We start from the raw sequence: 19,467 nt of genomic DNA on the forward strand, positions 1-19,467 counted from the left end.
GGAGAAGGATTGGTAAGACAATAGGGATTAGATTATATGGTGATATGGATGAGTTGGGTGGAATGAGGACGATCGTCCCTTCTTCCTCGTCAGATGGAACAGACAGGGGATCCTTCCAAGTGTCATCGGTCTCATGCCCGCCGTGAGCGATTTTTCGCTAACGCAACATTTCGAGCCTGGCTAGTTCAGCCAGACGTTTTGAGTGACGCTTTGGGTTCTCGCGATCGAGCTTCTTTTGGTCCATAGCAACCTGCAAGAAAAAGATTCAAGCAAAGATCAAAGATGAGATCGTAAAGAAGGGTGGTGTGGCCTATTTATACTCACAAATGGAAGGCAGGTAGTGGGCGTTGGTGATAGAAGGAAAGAATAATGATAGGACCGGAGAAGGCGGCATATCTTTTGAAGAGATTTGGGGAGTATATTTCGTAAGAAATCACCTTGGTAATCGAGTTGATTAGAGATTTTGATTGATGGAACGGGTGGAGAAGAAGGAGATATTGCGGGTATTGCATATCCGATTGTCAGAACACATACTTTCCTAGGTCGCGTTTCTCTAGACCTAGAAAAGTAAGGGACTAGATGATGGGATATAAATCTGGTCCGAGCGGGTGGTAGGACCAGGTTGACAATATAGTACGAGCTCTAGAGAGAGAGGGCGACCCGACGGTTGGAGACGAATAGTTGGGTAATCCGAGTGGAAGGATTGTCCAAGATCGGGATCAGTTTGTGCGACTGACTCGGTCCGACGAACTGAAGAAAGGAATTTATTGAGTTTAGCTGGTCGGCGGAAAGCATGAGCAAAAGCGATGGCTGAAATAGAGTCTGTGACTTAAGGGATACCAAGGCAAAAGGCCGATTGAGTGCGGGGGTCAGGTCGACGAAAAGGGATACCGGGAGGATGCCTCCCAAGGTCGGACGGAGTAAAGAGTTTACATTTGAAAAGCCCGCGCCTTAAGAACTGAAGCGTTAAACCAACAGACACCCACAATTGAGAGAGTAAATGAAGATATTTAATGTACTTTATTGAGATTAATTATGAGCTTGAGCATGAATGATGATGTAACGGCTGGGAAGGATAAGTATATCAATGCAAGATTATATAGGAGAAGTTTATATTTGGGTAATTGAATGTCGAATTTTTTTATTTAAATATCTAACTCAAAGTATATGAATCCAAGATAATATAGAAAATTCATTATAATTATTACTAAAATAAATGTTTGCAACCTTGTAAAATCGATAGTCTAAATATTTGGTCTAAAAATGATAGTGTAAATAAATACTACTTTTCATCATGAGACGGACTTCTATGCACTCCCTCCTAAATCAAAGGTTATGCGATTAATTAATAAAATAAAGTTATCACAACATTCTTACTCACATAAATAACAACGTCGTTGTTTTGATGCAGGGTCCACAATAAAATTTGCGGCATAAATAACCATGAAAAACAATAATTTAACATATGCTAATATATAAATGCACTGTGTAGAAATGGCAACAAAGTCTTCAATTAAGGAGACAGGAGTGAGCACTTTCTCCACATGCACCATGCCCATCCCAGTTCCAGATGCTCAAATTGTCTTTTTCCAAATGATATGATTAGGAACCTAAATTCACTCGGACAAACATCAATCATGGATATTCACTGATCTAGGCAGGGAAAAAAGTTGAAAAAAAGGTTACACAAAGCTGGATGCCACTTTCATCTTTCTACTCATTTCCCTTTCCATCTGTTCATCTGATTGTCTTCTTCCATTCATCACTTGAATGCATTGCTAGCTAGCTCCCCTTCTCATTGTTGTGGATATCTGCATTTCCCATAGCCTGCAGATCAAACATAAATAGATGAATTGAAGATGATGATGAACATAAACATAATTCATAAAATTATAGAAAATGAAAAATATGGATAGATAATCAAATTAGAGTTTTTTCCACTTTTGGTCCTGCAATTATGGAACCATTTCCACATTTTGTCCTAGACTATTAGTTTTTTTTTTTTTTTCACATTTAATTTGATCCCACAACTTTTAAATCATTGCAACATTTGGTTCCTCTAATCTAATTTCTGATCGCCCGTGACCAAATTTCAAGTAATTAGGTGACTTATTTTGAAGGGCAAAATTGTCATTTCAAATCTCCTCCCTTAGAAGTTTAAGGAAAACTTCTAAAACTTCTAAAGGATGAGACTCGAAATGACAATTTGTAATTGAAAATTAGGTCAACGGACCAAATGTGACCCGAATTTAAAAATCTTGAGATCAAATATGAAAAATGGTCTTATAATCATAGAATCAAAAGTGGAAAAAAAAAAATCAATAAAGTAGGTAAACAGTTGTTACTTGTTTTCAAAAAAAAAAAAAAGTCAGTTACTTGGATCGCTGAAGGTGACAAGGCCAGTGGCTTTGAAATCGCAGTTCCAGTAGTTCCTGCCATGCATCTGGTAATATGCATTCATGGCGTATGAAGCATGGGCGTGAATCTTATCAGGATAATAACAATCCCCATTCTCATATATCTCCCTACAATCAACCCCCCCAGCCCCGCAGCAAAAATCCAAAACTTGCTGTATCACCTTCTCCTCCGCGTGCGGTTTCGCCACGCACCAAACCGACGGCCCTCTGCTCATCATCCCCGTCCCCATTTCCCCCCCAAACCCCATCTTATTACTCGCCCCGCCGCCGCAGAATTCGCAGCTCAAATCCACGTCGTAAGCCTTAGATCCGTCGCCGTTGAACATCCCGAAGTTCCGCTCGCTCGCCCCGCCCGGCTTCTTGTTCTCGTTGAACAGCGCGAACACGAAGATCTCTATAGGCTCTTTGGGCCTCATGGGGGTGCCTTTGCTCGACTGCGCGCGCTGAATCAGCCGGCTATTGTACGTCCGCGCGTTGCTCGCCGTGGCGGCGGATTCTCCGGCGTCGCCCTTGGACGGCCAGCCCGACTCCGACACCGCGATTCCCACCGCCCGGTTCCCGAACCCTAGCGCGGATATGGCGGACCTCACCGCGTCTATCTGTGCGTCCAACATGTTTGTGTAAATGCCGCCTTTAGGGTCTTGCACTCCGGTTTTATTTCCCAGCAACGCGTAGTCTAAATTCACCATGCCCGGGTTGTCCCGGTAGGCAAAGTAAGGGTACGCATTGATCATGAACGGAGCGCCGGTGTCGGCTAGGAATCCGACGATCGCCGTCATGGTAGGGAGGAGCGTGGCGGCGAAAGTGGAGGAAGACGGCGGAAACGAGGACGCCAAGACGGCCATACTATGCGGCGTAGAAATCTTGATTTTCCGGTCCAATCCGCGCGCCAGCAAAACCGCGTGCAAGTTCTGCATGGCTCGGACTAGCGCGTTTTGGTCTAGCTTTTCATCGGTTAAGTACTCGTTTCCGACGACGATGGCGACGATGGAGGTGGCGGGGATGAAGGGGGAGATGCGGGCGGCGAACCACTGGTCGGCGGCGGAAGCGGCGGCGCTAATGTTGGCGACGTGGCTGTTTTCCACCGCGACGATGAGGTCGATGCCGGTGTTGGCGAAGGCTTCGAGGATGTCCGGGTTGGTGTCGTATATTTTGACCTTGTCGATGATGGTGGATTGGAGGAGCTGAGCCACCCTCTTCGGAGGCGGAAGGTTGTTTCCGACGGTGCCGTAGTTTACTCCGACCGCCGAAACGTTGCAAAGAGGGTTGAATGTGAAGAGAAGAAGAAGAGAGAATGCAAAGGGGAGGTAAGTGGAAGAAGACATTTTCTAGCTGGGGAGAGATTAGCTCGAAACACATATAAGGGGAGGGATTATATAATTTGAGTAAGATGATATGGTAATTTTACAGTATTTAATATAAACTTAATGTTTTTACCTTTTGTTTTGAAGTAATACTCAGTAGTCAAAGACCCTGTGGTCAAGAGTGATTCTCCCAAGTGGGAGATTATGGGTTCCAGCTTCAATGTTAACTTGTTGGGTTTCAGTAGATTGAAAAAGTATGTATAAAATTAAAGTTACTAGGTAATGTTTCATTGTTCCTACAGAATTTATATGTAAGATAAACGTGTTTATCTCTACTTCATTTCACACCTCATACTTGAGAAAAGGAAAGATCCCAAATTTGAAATGTTTTAAAATATAAAAATTTTGACTATGTTTGACAAACCAAGCTGAAAAGGTAGTAAAAACTGAAAAACTATAAATTAGTAGCTGATATCTGAAGAGTTGTTATACTTAAAAGTGTTTGGTAAAATTAATTTTTTGATAAACTAATAAATATAAAAAGACTAAAAAGGACATATTCATAAAATTTAAGTAATTTTAAATATAAATAGGATTGTTTACATATTAAAATATAAAATAATGAAACCAATGTATTTTAATGAAATATAAAATAAGAACATATATTTAAAAATATATAAAGTAAAACAAAATATTTATAGTTCATAAAATTAGTTCATACAAAACTTAATGTTCAAATACACAAATGCCAAATTGAATTTACAATCAAATATATTGAAGAGAAAATGTCAAAATGATTTTAATTGGGATGCGTAAAAGATGTCATTTATTTAAAATAATATGGATAAAGATGAAAAAAGTTAAGAAGCTACTATTTTATTTTTGAATAACTTTTTAAAATAAATTCTTATTTTAAGCTTATGTTGAAAATATTAGCAAACATAGCTTATAGCTTATTAATAGCTTAAAATAAGGTATAAGGTTCTAAATAAGCTCGGCTAAATAGAGCTTTAGTTCAAATAGTGTTAATAAGTAAATTTAAATAAAATGATTCTATGATTCTATCAATGCCATCAAGCATTGTTGATTTGAGCAAAAACAAATTGGAGTTGTGCATGTTTGTATAAATTAAATAGTAAAACATTTTGACATGAGTCTAGCTTATAGGCAGGTGTCAAAAATAAAAGAAATGTTTTCTCTAAATTAATTAGGCAGCATCAAATTAAAGATGAGGGGGGTTTACAATGAAATTGCTACTTAAATACATGATGTTGTTACACAATATATATATATATATATATATATATATATATATATATATATATATTGATAAAAAGAGGAAAATGGTTTTCTTTTAAAGTAAAAGTATTCCTAAAATTAATTAGGCCCTCCTCAATAGTAATGAGATTTTAAGGGAATTTTGCAGGTATGATTAGGAGAGAGAAAATGAAAGTGGGGGAAAAAAGAAAAGGAAAAAAAAGAAAAACAAACAAAAAAAATTAAAAAAAATAATATATATATATATATATATATATATATATATATATATTCACGCGCCCGCCTGAGCGCATGCACTGCACGCGTGAGGCGCGGAAGCCTTAAATGGTGGGCCCCACCATTTACCTGCAAAATTTCCAAATTGCAGGAGAAAGATTTCAGGCTAAAGTACCACTTCTCATTTGTTCAAAATATAATGAGTCAATTTGTTTTCTTTATTTTTTGCTAAAATTGGCTAGGGAACGGCCTTAGAGAAAATTAGAGTGTGTTGTAAAAGTGGAAGAAATGCGAAGTGCATGGGGCACGGTGTATTCAAAGTTTAATCTAGTTACGGAGTACTAGTGTGTAGTGGCATAATAATTACTCAAATCCGTATGAGTTTGTTGAAGGGACAGCAGCTGATAAAGTTGAAAAATTGCTCCAATTCAAGGACTGGGATCTGGGGGCCTTCTGATCTGCACAAATTTGTCAAAAAGGAAATGTAAAGTGAGCAGTAAATTTGAAAATTTGAGACTCATCACGTAGTGTGTTGGGGTTTCCACCTAATTTCATTTGGCACAGCTTCACATGAAGCCAAATGTAGGAGGTGTAGGGCAACATCATTTACGTTGGTCAAGTGGATAATCACAAGATTAAAGTTTGACTTTAATAGGAATGATCTTTGCCAATATAATTACCTTATGGTTTGGTGGCACCCGATTGCACCCCATATGAAAGGGGTGCTCAGTGGAGGCGATGTTGATTCTTTGTGTTAAAGGTAGGTACAAAATGTATTAACTGAAGGTGGTACAAAATTTTAATTACCTTCTTTACAAGCTATGGTTACAAAGTGAAGTTTACATTGTATACACTTTCGAATAAGTTGTGGATTTCTCACCTTGACCTACCCAGTCAAAATCTATCCGATCTTCCATGTGACTTTCAATCATGACATAGAGGAGGTGTTCACATCAAAGGTAGTTCGTAAGAGGGGAGTCCCGCCTCAAATGCACTACCTCATTAAGTGGAAGGGAGCCCGAATCGGAAGTAACATGAGAACAAAGTAGATCACAAGGCGATGAGGGCATGTAGCGTCAAATTAAGTGGGGGAGGATGTAGCACCCGCGCCACTTTGCTACACATTTATGAGATTAGCTACATCGTTCTAGACATTTTTTGCAATAGTACATAGTTTTCCAAAGCTTGTAGAATTTTTCGAAACCATATACATAGCACTAATGATGTAGAAATTCATATAATCTTCCAGAACATTATAAAACGTATACAGTTTTAGGGACAATTCTAGAGATAGAATCTTAGTCATAGATTCAAATCAATCTCCATCGTCTATTGAGGAGATAGAATAGGTATAAATACCCCTCATTGAGACCCATTTTGTAAACAACCCAAGAATTCAAGTTCCCGGCAAAGCGTATGAGGTTTTAGCATTTCTTAAGCTTTAATGTGAGATCTACCCTTGCCTAGTTTGCTAGGCAGAGATACAGCGTACCAAGTCAGCCCTGAGGGAATCCATCATGACAGCTTTAAGAGGGAGGTTACTTGAAGAAGTTTTACTTTTTCTCTTTCCCTTCACTAGTTGTTACCCTCAGGAATGACAAGTTCTTTGCCACGACATCAGGGAAAGGTAACAAGACCTCTGATGCAGGATCATTGCCAGAATTTTCAACCTAAAAGACGAAATGGAAATGTCTCAAACTATAAGCCAGATTATGTGTCTCTATATATGCACAGCACAAACTTGTGAACATTACCACGAAAATAGATGTAAATGCACCAGAAAAACTTCAAAAAGGGGATAAATGAGATAGTACTAATCACCACCTTCAAAGTAGTAGTGCTCCTCACTATCTGGGATGTCAAATCAATCTGCATAGGTAAAATTTAACCAATTACAGCTTGCTCAAAGGATTGCAGTATAACAGAAAAAATAATAAATAAATAAAAATTCCACTTATTAACAACTCAGCCACTCCCAGCACAAACTACTCACATTCAAATTTGCATCAGTTACTCAGGCTTTTGCCTAGGAGGAGCATACCCTCACAATCATGACAAATTAACTCTGATTGGTTTCTCCTTGCTCCAAGAAATTAAGGATTTAATTACGGAACTCGAAAATTAACAATTAATAATGCATATATTTCACAATTTATCGTGTAGCAAAATAGAACCGAGAAACGAGAATCCAAATCCCTAAAGCCCAAACTAACATTAAACTAGGAACAAAAGGAAAAACTAATCTAAAACCCTAAATGTCACTCCAAAACAATAAAACAAAAAGATACTTGGTCAATTACAAAAAATAATGATGTATTTGTGATTGTACCTTTCGATCGGCCTTGGAGATGATCAGATCGGAAAGAACAGATGAAGAGAGAACACATAAACAGACAATGAAAAGAAATAGATCACTATGAATCTTTCTCATTTTCTATATCTCTTCTTCTTCTTCGGAGCACACTGCACCATCTCCAACCATTTGCACCAAATTCTGCACCAAATTCTACACCAAATGGAATATTCAGCATATTTTTACACCAAACTTTTTCCATCTCTAACCTATTACACCAAATTCTGCACCAAATTTTATTTCTTCACTAAAATAATTTGTTTTCTAAAAAATTAATACTTTGTATTATCTTTAAATATTTTAATATAAAATATAATTAGAATACAATATTATGCAAATAATATAAAGTAATTTTTTAGATTTAATTTTGTTAAATCTGTACTTTATGTTGTTTCATTTTTAATTATTCTATATTCAATATTAATCTTGTTTTAATCGTTTTGATGAGATCTTTCAAATGATATAATTTATTTTTAATAATATAAAATTTATATTTAATAATTTAACAAAATATAAAAATATATTAAAACTAACTAAGGATATAAAAGGGATTAAAAATAAAGCTAGAGGGCAAAATGGGAAAAAACTTTCAGGCCAACTATGGCGGAAGATGAACAGTACATCACCAAATTCGGTGATGTACTGTTCATCCTCCGCCAAACTTTTACCGCGATGCCGCGCCCTTTGGAGAAGTTTTGCGCCATTTATTTTGGTGATTTCGGTGATGTACTGTTCATCCTCCGCCAAACTTTTACCGCGATGCCGCGCCCTTTGGAGAAGTTTTGCGCCATTTATTTTGGTGATTTGCCGACCCCTTTGGAGATGGCCTTAGATCGACTTCCCCAGGGTGAACTGTGAAAGTCGCTAGTATTTGCTACGACAAGAAAAGGGAAATTTTCGTTGGACCCCCGATTCTAGCAAATTCTCACTTGAACTCCTTCTGGTTTTGAATATTATGCTTTCTCATCACCACTTTCCTTTCATTCCTAATCCACTTCATCTTATACCATTTTTTCTTGTTAGACCACGAGGTGTTCTAAATAAGTCTAATTATAACAGATACATTTAAGCTTATATCATATTCAGACTAATCTCGACTCACACCCGCCTGACTCAATAAAGAGCAAAGTGATAACTATATTCATTTTTTCATAAGAGAGGAAGTTATGAGCTCTCGACCTCTTTTCGGACATCTTTAATGCACCATTTTGAGGGGAGAAAAGGTCCGGCCAAAGCCATGGCTTTGTAATGTGGCTCACATGGCTTTTGTCGGACCTCTTCATTGGATGAAAAATGTATAAGGAAAACCACTGCAAAGGGTTAAGGAGATGACCAAAGCATGAAAAGATCAAAAGTACCCTTGTTTTGGACGACCATTTGACGAAAATTTTAACGGTAGACTAAAAGTGGCAATGACTAAATAAGACTGGTCGCAATGTGGCAAAAATTAATGAAGTGGACTAAAATTAGCAATGCCTCAATAACAGTATGACAAAAAATGGAAATGACTCTTACACTCTTAATATTTTGTATTTGATTTCAAATGTTAATTTGTTCCATAAATGATTTCAAAGACGATCTTTAATTTACGAAATTATATTGTGATTAGTTTATGACATTATATTCTATAATTCCAAAATTTATTTTATTTTGTTATTTAAATTTAATTTTATTTGAAATTGAATTTGAAATTAATAATTATAAAAAAAGTGAGTAAAATAAAGGGAAAGTGTCAAATAGGCACTTAAACTTTGCACGATAAAGCAATTAGACCCATGAACAATGAAAAGTTGCAATTAAACCATCAAACTCATTAAAATCAGTCAAATAGGTCCAATTTACCAGTAACCGATTGGTTGCCGATAAATCTACATTGTTGACCATTGTAATTGCGTTGACTGCCCTCCAAATCCACCACTGATTGGCCAGAGATGCGACTACAGCCATGTACGAAGAAGCAACCACAGCTATGTACGGAGAAGCGGCCAGAACTTGGTGGCATTCTCAAGTCGCGAGAAAAGGCGACCAAACTGGCCACCTTCCCGGGTGATTGGAGAAGGTGGGTTAGTTGCCTTCTCCAGTCGCCAGAGAAGGCGACCAAAGTGGTTGCCTTCTCCTTCGCCGAAGAAGCCGAAGAAGGCAATACGCCTTTTATTTGGATTAGATAAGCTCTCTCTTGAGGGCTTCTGATGCACCAAAACAAAAATGGTTAAAAAATCTCTAGGCGCCCATGTATTTTTTTAATTTTATTTTTTTATTTTTAAAAGATTGTTTTAAAATTTTTAAAGACTAATAATTATAAATCATTTAATACTTTAATAGTTAATACTAAAATATTATGGAGTAAATATTAACCTAAAAAATATCTAGACTTTAAATAATTTAGGGTTATTTCGCCCAAAACGATGTCGTTTTGAGTGAAATATCCTATTAAAGAAAAAAGAAGAACAATAGCTAATCAACCGACTAGGCAGCCTAGGAGGCCTAGGCCGTTAGAGCCTAGGCGGCGATTAGGCATCCTAGTCGGCCGACGACCTAGACCACTGATTTTTGCAACACTGTTAATTAGTCATTATATTAGGCATAATATTTTCCGTTACGCATACCCACAATTGGTAGTTGGTATTGTAATTATAAAAATGTGTATGCGAGTTATATGATTAATGGGGACAACTCCAACCAAGTCACTTGGATAATTGACTTGGTATCTTTTGCATGTGGGCTAAGATCACGGATTTTTGACTAAAATGTGACAAATCATAAAGTAGCACCCACGCCACTTTGCTACGCATTTATGAGATTAGCTACATTGTTCTAGACATATTTTTGCAATAGTACATAGTTTCCCAAAGCTTGTAGAATTTTTCGAAACCTATACATAGCACTAATGATGTAGAAATTCATAGAATCTTCTAGAACATTATAGAACATATACAGTTATTCTAGAAATAGAATCTTAGTCATAGGATCAAATCAATCTCTATTGTCTATTGAGGAGGTGGAATATGTATAAATACCCTTTTTGAGACCCATTTTGTAACAATCCAAGAATTCAAGTTCCGGGTAAAGCTTATGAGTACTTAACATTTCTTAATCTTTCTTGTAAGATCTACCCTTACAAAGGTCAAACAATTGTGACTTATCTATTGCGAGTAAAAGAGTAATTGAGACTGCACAAAATGTTGTTAGCGAGACAAGTCCGTGACACATAGCACCCTTACATGTCAACATAACACTTAACTTGCTGTTAGTTTAAAATTAATAAACTTGATCACACCAATCTTTAGTATTACACTATTATGAGAAACAACCAATCTTTAGTATTACACTATTATGAGAAACAGCCATTAAAAATGGGGTTGATTTCCACCAAACAAAAAAATGCCAATTTTGATGAACTAGTAATTGACCCGTGCGATGCACGAAATATATTATATTATCATAAATATGTAACAAAAAATATTCATTTTAATGAGTTATAATGCCTTATCCTTCTATATATTAAAGCCATAACTCTTTGGCCAATCAAATCATTGTATTTTCCAGCCTAGACAAAGTGACATCGTTTGGAGTGATGTAAAAGTCCAAAACAATTTGCATTCACATATCTGACGTGCTTAATATTTTAACTTGCATTCATTGTATAACATATATTTAAATGTACATTTTTTTTATAGTGCTGAATATATTATTATTTCTAGGAAAGAGGAAAAGGTTCCTTGGGCAACTCACTTTTCCTTGGGCACCTCAAAGTCATTTCCAATCTGATATAATGTCAAGGTTAGAATTCCAATGTACTCAAAAAATAATAATTACATATTTTTGAATCTAAATCTTGGAGGGAAATAGCCTATAAATACATGTCCAGGAGTGAAAACCTCCCCAGATTTACATTGACGCCGAGGGAACATCATTAGAAAACCAGAGGTATTCAATCGTTATTTCCATTCATATATCATTTTATAGCTATATTTCATGATTAATTAAATTAGTTGTAAACATTTTATACGGAGTAGTATGTTTAAGGATTGCATAGTGATACACTGAGTCTAGATTTTATTTATGAAGTTTCAAAGACATAGTTTTAAAATTCTTTTTTGCAGGTTTTAGAAATCAAAGATCACAGATCAGAAAACAGCAAAGAAAAATTAAGGTATAATTCGAATATGTAAAAATATATAGCAAATAAAATATAAATAAAATTGCAATAGCATATATATTCGTGAGTTTGGAGATCTGAAGCAAAATACAATTTCAATTATATATTGAACCTCTGTATAAATAAATTATACAAATTGTAAATCAAATTTTAGTCTATGTATCCATATAAACTACATGGAAGATTTTAAAACGATTATAAGAAAAATTAACTTATTTCTCGAAGAATCTTCGACCGTGGAGAGAAGAAGATACCTACAATGCTTTTGCCACCGCTGTCGGACCATCCACTGCCGTTCGTCGATCTCTCCCTGCCAGAGAAAAAGGCCCAAGAAAATTTGCAATACAAGATGAATGAAAGGAGAAGAAAATATTGGCCCAATGATAACTTTGGTAGTATATTTTCGGACGAAGCAAAAGGGAAGATAAGAAAAATAATAAAGCATGGAGTACACTTTGGGAAGAAAAAGGGTGCTCTCTTTCCTACTGTTCCATGCTGTGAACGACAACACTGTCGGAGGAAGTCGAACGCTCCGCACTGACCAGCCTTCACGTGAAGATTATTGTTAACACAACCTGGAAAAGCTATCACCGACGTCATTAACGTAGCTAAAAACTCCTAGCAGCGCAGCTGTTGAAGTACTATCAAGTTCTTTGCGCTTCCAGTTTTTGCGTTTGAAATCATCCGTGAAATCCGCAAGGCCAACAGTTACTCCAAGACAAACACCCATAGATTGTTGCCAAATTATCGGTTGTAGGCACTACGCAGTAGAAGGAAACAAAGAATTAAAAGAAAAGAAAAGAGTTGTGGGGGAGGAAAAGAGAAACGAAAAAGACAAGAAAACAAAAAGAGGGGAATAAAGTGAAAACAGAAAATCTTATTATCACTTGCAGAGACTATCAACAAAGGTTCGTTAGAACATACATGCAACATATTATGAGCTCAGTGATGTAACACTGATCGATAAAGGACTGATCAGTTTGTTACTTTAATTCTAGATGAAAAAACAAATATGTTCGAAATAATCTGTACTGGGAAAATTCAGTTTAGTGGATTCGAATGGAAAAAAGTATAGTGTAAATTCAACTTTGACATATAATGGTTTTATTTTGAAAAAATCAAAATAACCCAGAACAATGATCAAAATTTTAGGAAAATTTATTATTAGGATAATTTATTATTGTTATATTAGGAGTTTTATATAATTATTGTTTTGAACATATTTTCTTATACCATTGACTTACTTGGGGTGAGATGTAATATTATTGTTAGATATAACAATTAGCTTTATTCCAGATGTGAATAATTAATTCTCATTGAATCATATTAGAAAAATTATGTTTTGATTGAAATTAAGAAATTGCTTAATACATAGAACAAGTCATCATTAGATGATTATTCACCTATGCCAGTACCGAATGGAAGTAATGCATGCATGTCGAGTAATAGGTTGTTGTACGAAGAAATGTCGTATGACCGGGAATCTTTAAAACAAGAGTGTGATATTTCGATTTCAAAAATGATGAATAGTTGGTCATCTACAATAAAGTCACCAAACAAGATATAATAATCACTAAGAAATTGAAGGAGAATGCAATGATTCAGAAATTGCTAGAGAAGTGGGAGCGCAATAGAGAGAAGGCAAAAGGTCGGACAATGCTTTTTAGGATCATTAGAAGAAAANATGTATTTTTTACACTGTTTTATATTCATGTATTTTTTACACTGTTTTTTAACATTATTGTATGAACTTTCTTGAATTAAATTCATATAATTGTTATACTATATTTAACATTTTGTTGTATTGCACTTGGGTTTGTTTTGAGAAAGTCTACCTTTAATGATGGTCAAATATACACATCACTTTGAAGCTAAGTAACTCAAAAGGATTAAAAGTTTTGATTTGTGGGGATAATAGACAATCTGTGAGTACGACTAAAAATGTTATATACAAAAAAAAAATTCAATAATGTGTAATACAATTTCAACGTTATATGTTAATAAATAATTTGTACTATACAAATTTTTTTTTATTATTATGTTATATTATTTAATTATATCATTATTATCTATGGCCGTGCATCGCACGGGTACAAATACTAGTACTTTCAAAGACCGTAGTATGAAGGGACATATTCAGCATAGTATGAACATACATGAAAAATACAGCATCTTGAAATCAGCACTTACAATGGCAGTTTTACCATATCAAAAACCCATATACCAATGGCATCATCACTGTCACATAATTATATTACTTTATATTTATATTTCAACTCATATATTACTTTATAAATATTTAAAATTAATTATTTTTACCACCAATATATTACATTAATATGTTAAAAATAAATAATTACAACCATGCTTTCAATGAAATTTGAACACTTAACGTCATCATGCTTGTATTAGTTATTTTGACATATTAATGTAATATATTTGTGGTAAAAATAATTAATTTTAAATATTTATAAAATAATATATGAGTTGAAATATAAATATCATAATGTTATAGTGATAATCTCAGCGCCACATAAGTTAAGTTAACGGTAATATCAACACAGTTAACCATTCTCCTTAATTGCACAACTTTTTAAAGTATAGGGACTTCTGAACAAAATAAAAATACATAGACTAAATTGAACAAAACACTATAAGTACATGACCCGATCCGTACTTTGACCGACTTCTAAACATAATCTACAATTAACCTGATTGTTTTACCAGCAAAGCTAGTTAGTTCCTGTGTCATATCAAACATCAATATTACAATGAGCACAGAGCTCGTGTGTAACTTACAATAATATGAACAATTTACAACATATATATACAATTATACACCACAAATAAAATGTTAGATGTGATTGTTTTTGAAATAGATTCTAAAGGTTTCTTCTTCTCCACAGTATATCCGAATGACGTTGTAAACTTCCATTACAAGTCTGGGAAACCGACTTGAGAAATAACTGTCAAATCCTTCAGGAACCTGTCCCAGGAGTTCCTGGATCTCCTTTGACAGTTCTCTGTAGTGGTTTAGCTTGTTTCTAATAACCCGCAACAGGTCTCTAACGCTGTCAAACTTGTATCGCCTATAGCGACCAATGTCGTTGATGAAGGCGCTGTCCATTTTTGCGTCCCATTGACCACCCAAAGCCTCGGTTTTTATACTTTCTAATGCTTTCAGGATATCAGAGTCGGCCTCTCTATCCTCTAGTTCTACCCTATCGCTAGCATCTCGAAGAAAAGCCAACCTTGTTTCGGGCTTCCAAAACAAAGGGTGATTTATAATCTCCATAGCAGCTGGCCTGAACCGTAAGAAACATTTTGTATTCAATATCAAGTATATATGTATAAGCATGAAACGATGAAATACAATGATCAGAAAGAAACACAGGAATCCAGCACCCATGTAAGTAGAAGAATAGTTAAAAACCTCAATGCGCGCAATTCTCAAAACAAGAAAAGCAATGAAATGAAGTGGTTACCTAGACACTGGATTTGGATGTAGGAGTCGAGATATCAGATCAGTAGCTTCGGGAATATTCTCTATCAAGAAGAGGTCTTTCCGATCATTAACTATATTTACATCACGTTCAAAACTATCACCATATGGATGTTTTCCACCAGTGATGCAAAAGAACAGGACACAACCTAAACTAAACAAGTCTACTGCACGTGTTTGACGTTCATGACGAAGTTGTTCTGGTGCTTGCCACCCCGAACTCCCATAACCTAAAAAATGGGCATAACATCATCTTCCCAAAGAACAACGAAATCTACAAGTAATAACCCAACAGAGGAAAAAAAAAAAAAAAAACCATGTAGAAGCTTGACAAACTAATTTGACAAAACAAGGTAAAATCATGAAAAATATAATCAAAATTCTGTGTTTATAGTAAACAAATACCAAACTACCCTCACACTCTGCCAAGGAGAAAGGAAATTAAAGTGAGGGATGCTTTATCTAAATTTTCAGTTCCTTCATAAAACTTGGCATTATACCTCATCGAGTAATGAAATCCAGATCCACTAGGAAGTTTCAGAATGAAGAAATAAGCCACTGACACTAACAGGTTGCTTACCGGTAACACTTCTGCTTAAAGAAGACACGTCTCCAGCAAGGCTTTTACTGATACCCATATCTGAAATCTTTGCACGCATTGGTTTTTCTTTGACAATTAGAACATTTTGAGGTTTCAAGTCCCTATGAATAATACCGAGTTCATGCAAATGGGCAAGGCCATGAACAATATCGCTGCATTTTACAGTCATGAAAAGAAAATATCAGTTTTGCAAAAAACTTCACCAGTTCTGGAATAACCTGTAGAATGATGTTTTGATAATGCATAACAAACCCAATTCTTCAAAGAGAATGTCTAGAGGAGATGACCACTTTGAACTAACCTCAACAGTTTTAGCAACTTTGGCGAAGGATAACCATTGGCCTTCCACAACTCAAAATCCTTGACATTGCGATTATTGTCAGATGCCCTTTGTCCTTGTCGATTGAAATCACTTCTAGAGATGGAATCTTGGTCATTTCCATAAATCTTCATCTCAAAAGAGTTAGAGTACTGTGAAACCAAATCATATAAGCTACAAGTGCAGCGCTCAAGAGAAAGGTAGACAAAATCTTGATCGTGCTCCACTCCATACCATCGCACAATGTTTGGGTGGTGATCAGAGGCAATAAGATTCTGTATCTCCTTCAGTGCTATATCATGATGGGTTTGCACAAGGCGTTTAACAGCAACAGGACGGCCATCATATATACCCTCAAGTACGACAGTGCCATTGCTTCCCTTGGCAATTTCCTTGTTAGAGACAAACAATTTACCTATCTTGCGTCCATCCACCAGATTACCATACCTATCAAGCAACTTAATCTGCATCTGGTTTTCAGTGTTTCCACTGTCTGGAAGTCCATGAGCGAAAGAAGACTCATCAGTGAAAACCTTTTCCTTACCTTTCTCAATATTTGGACTTTTCTTGTTAATTCCAGACTTCCGAAGTTTCTTCTTTTTTGGTGTCATAACTTCTAATTTTTTATCCACAGCCTGATTTCGCAACTTAAACCATTTGTCCTTTACTGAAGAAGCCATATAGAAAAGGAAAGCCACAATGAGTAGCACCAAAGTGCCAAAGAGAACAAAAGACCAGAAATAAGACCCTGATAAAAAACTTGATTCTATGACCACTTGATTATCTCCCGTAGGCAGACTCATGATTGCAAATTCATCAGGCAAAGGAGCAGGCAAAGCATGCACAGCTTTGCCTTCATTGGGCATTACAGGATTATGATCTGCAGCAGGTAAAGAAAGAAATCTCTCTCCAAGTAGAGCCTTTTGTGACGCAACTTTATTGTTCTGATGGAATTTGAAAAATTGTTCAATGGGCATTACAAGATTATGATCTGCAGCAGGTAAAGGAAGAGATATGTCTACAAGAAGAGCCTGTTGTGATGTTGATGCATTGGGACTTCGAAATCTATAGACAGGTACCATTGTTGAACAACCTTCATGCCTTGGACCAACATAATTTACTTTATCAGAAAGTCCACCAAGAAAATTGTCAACGCTTTCACATTTCAATGAAGCTTCAAAAACAGCAAACTGTAGATACCATACAACTTTCCTTGTCTTTGTACATTCGTACTTAAAAACATAGTCAGTTCTCTTTATGTACAGTAGATTGCCAACTAAATCCAAGTAATCATTCCTTTCCATAAGTGGATTTTCAGCAACCTCATTATCCCCGAACATATCTGACTTGGATGTATGAATCCTTCTTCCAGTTTTAGAATCGACAAGAAATACAGTGGTCTTTTTTGATCCTACCATGACTCCACTATCAAAGATATGTGGAGTGTGCCTCAGAATTTCATCAACACTCTGTCGGAGCTCCTGAAATGTGAAAAGTATGACAAATGAAGGATTTAAGGAATCCAAAACAGTGTAAAATATAACATTTTGCATGGAGCCATGCACACATCACTTTCAAGTCCTTTAACAATCCTCATAATGTAAGTCACTAGTCATGCAATCTACGATATAAGTTACATATTTCTCGTTAAAACTCATGGTTAGGATGCTTTGAAAATAAAAACATAAAAACCTCCGATTCAATTAGAGAAATGTGTGCTCAGCCAAACTATCTCAATTCTCAGCTGAGTAATACTGAATGAAAAGTAGAGCGGATACAAGAAACAGTCAACATACCACTTTTGTTAAGTTATCCCCATGTAGGTACAGGTACAGTTTCCAATCATTTTCTCCAAAATCTATGTAGAAGTTTTGTCCCTCAGTAGACAAATTATGGTCACCGCCACGGTTATCAGGCAGATCATGAAATGATTCATATATAGATGAGCCTGATGTAAATGACCACAGGATTTTTCCTGAACTCACTAGATGCATCATGCCATCTGGAGCCACCACTAATGCTGTTTCATGTTTACTGATTTAAAACAAATAAAACAACAGATCACAAAAAGAGTTGATTTCAGTGAAACTATCAACAATGAATATTTTAATTAAGCTAAAAAATACACAACAAAAGAACTCAAAAGTCAAAACTATCATCATCATTATCAGGGCATCATTGAGCATTCCCAAAATTCCTTTATTTCATGTAAAAGAAAAAAGAAAAAAAGACCACATCAGCAAGATGATCCAAAGAACATAACATGTATTAGAATACTTTCATAATTAACATGAATCAAAGTACCTTTTGAATGAGTAGAAAATAAAAACTTTGTGATAAACAAAAAGTAACAAACTTTGAGCTCAGGTACAGTCAATTTATTCAGAGTTCAAGTTGCTACATGTCAATTTAATTGCTACATTAAGAAACATAAAAGTCCTGCTTTGATTGAAGACTAAAGGACTTACTGTGTGAGGGATAACGGGAAATTGGTGACTTCTGAGCTGCTGCTGAGCTCTGCTTCCGAATCAGATCCTTCAGAATCCAATGAAGTTCCGAATGCGAGAGCCAAGCATAAGATGAGGATGAATAACCGATAGAGGAGCAACCCTCTCATTTCTGAGATTTCAGCAAGGAACCTTCCCTAACCACCATCAAATGAAAAGGTATTCAAAATTTGATTGTGGTCTTGGAGAACAAACTTAAACTGATTTGGCTTAGAGGTTGAACAACGGTTTAGGGTTTTCGATTTCTATGGAGAAAGACGGCTGAGCTGAATTTGGTCCTTTCGCACGGCGTCGCGGATCCGGGTTCTGGCGACGACACGTTTTACGGTGTCCTTCAACTCTGAATACGCCAATCACACCTTGACACGTGGCTGACCACGTCGAGACGAGTCAAATGTCGTTAATTACGGCCGTCGGTGTTTTTTTTTTTTTAAAAATCTTTTTAACTCCAGCGATGAGATGAGAGATATAGATCAGAGCATCGTTGACTCTTTTATAGGGACTGTTTTATATATCAATGGAGTTATCAAGTTACTTAAGAGTTAAGAGTGTTTGGTTCACAATCTTTGAAAAGTAGAATTCAAAAGTGATATATATTTAAGTATAAAATAATTATACTTACATGCTTCGGTTAGGGTATAGAATAGGAACCTTTTTGAGTACTACGAACCCACTCCCATCATTCATGTGGAAGTGTAAACCAGGACACTAGGTGCCACTAGACCACAAGGTTTTTGGCTATTGAATTTGATTTATTTTAAGAATAAAAAATATAGTTTTTTTTTTTAAATGTTCAAACTAACAGTTCAAA

General features: G+C 35.9%; 3 protein-coding genes across 4 annotated transcripts; all 3 read right to left on the reverse strand.

Annotated features, from left to right (window-relative positions):
* Positions 1-1,322: 1,322 nt before the first annotated feature.
* Positions 1,323-3,932, reverse strand: LOC116006519 (glucan endo-1,3-beta-glucosidase 7-like). The gene is made up of 2 exons (XM_031246930.1): positions 2,377-3,932; positions 1,323-1,827 (listed from the first exon to the last, which is right to left on the reverse strand). The coding sequence occupies exons 1-2, from the start codon at positions 3,740-3,742 to the stop codon at positions 1,796-1,798; spliced, it is 1,398 nt and encodes a 465-aa protein (XP_031102790.1). The 5' UTR covers positions 3,743-3,932; the 3' UTR covers positions 1,323-1,795.
* A 2,495-nt stretch (positions 3,933-6,427) lies between these two features.
* Positions 6,428-8,503, reverse strand: LOC116006520 (dolichyl-diphosphooligosaccharide--protein glycosyltransferase subunit 1A-like). Of its 2 annotated transcripts, none has more exons than XR_004095144.1 (4): positions 8,237-8,503; positions 7,545-7,721; positions 6,970-7,084; positions 6,428-6,885 (listed from the first exon to the last, which is right to left on the reverse strand). XR_004095144.1 is itself a non-coding variant. In XM_031246931.1 (4 exons), the coding sequence occupies exons 2-4, from the start codon at positions 7,644-7,646 to the stop codon at positions 6,769-6,771; spliced, it is 264 nt and encodes an 87-aa protein (XP_031102791.1). In that variant the 5' UTR covers positions 7,647-7,721; positions 8,237-8,503; the 3' UTR covers positions 6,428-6,768. The 2 variants fall into 2 exon arrangements, 1 of the variants encoding a protein (XP_031102791.1); XM_031246931.1 differs by having other exon boundaries at positions 7,040-7,084.
* A 5,795-nt stretch (positions 8,504-14,298) lies between these two features.
* Positions 14,299-19,100, reverse strand: LOC116006513 (serine/threonine-protein kinase/endoribonuclease IRE1b). Its single transcript, XM_031246924.1, has 6 exons — positions 18,618-19,100; positions 17,946-18,183; positions 16,132-17,630; positions 15,810-15,982; positions 15,213-15,459; positions 14,299-15,032 (listed from the first exon to the last, which is right to left on the reverse strand). The coding sequence occupies exons 1-6, from the start codon at positions 18,764-18,766 to the stop codon at positions 14,582-14,584; spliced, it is 2,757 nt and encodes a 918-aa protein (XP_031102784.1). The 5' UTR covers positions 18,767-19,100; the 3' UTR covers positions 14,299-14,581.
* Between the last annotated feature and the right edge of the window lie 367 nt (positions 19,101-19,467).

This window comes from Ipomoea triloba, chromosome 15 (genome assembly GCF_003576645.1).
Source record: "Ipomoea triloba cultivar NCNSP0323 chromosome 15, ASM357664v1".
NCBI classification, from domain to species: Eukaryota; Viridiplantae; Streptophyta; class Magnoliopsida; order Solanales; family Convolvulaceae; genus Ipomoea; species Ipomoea triloba.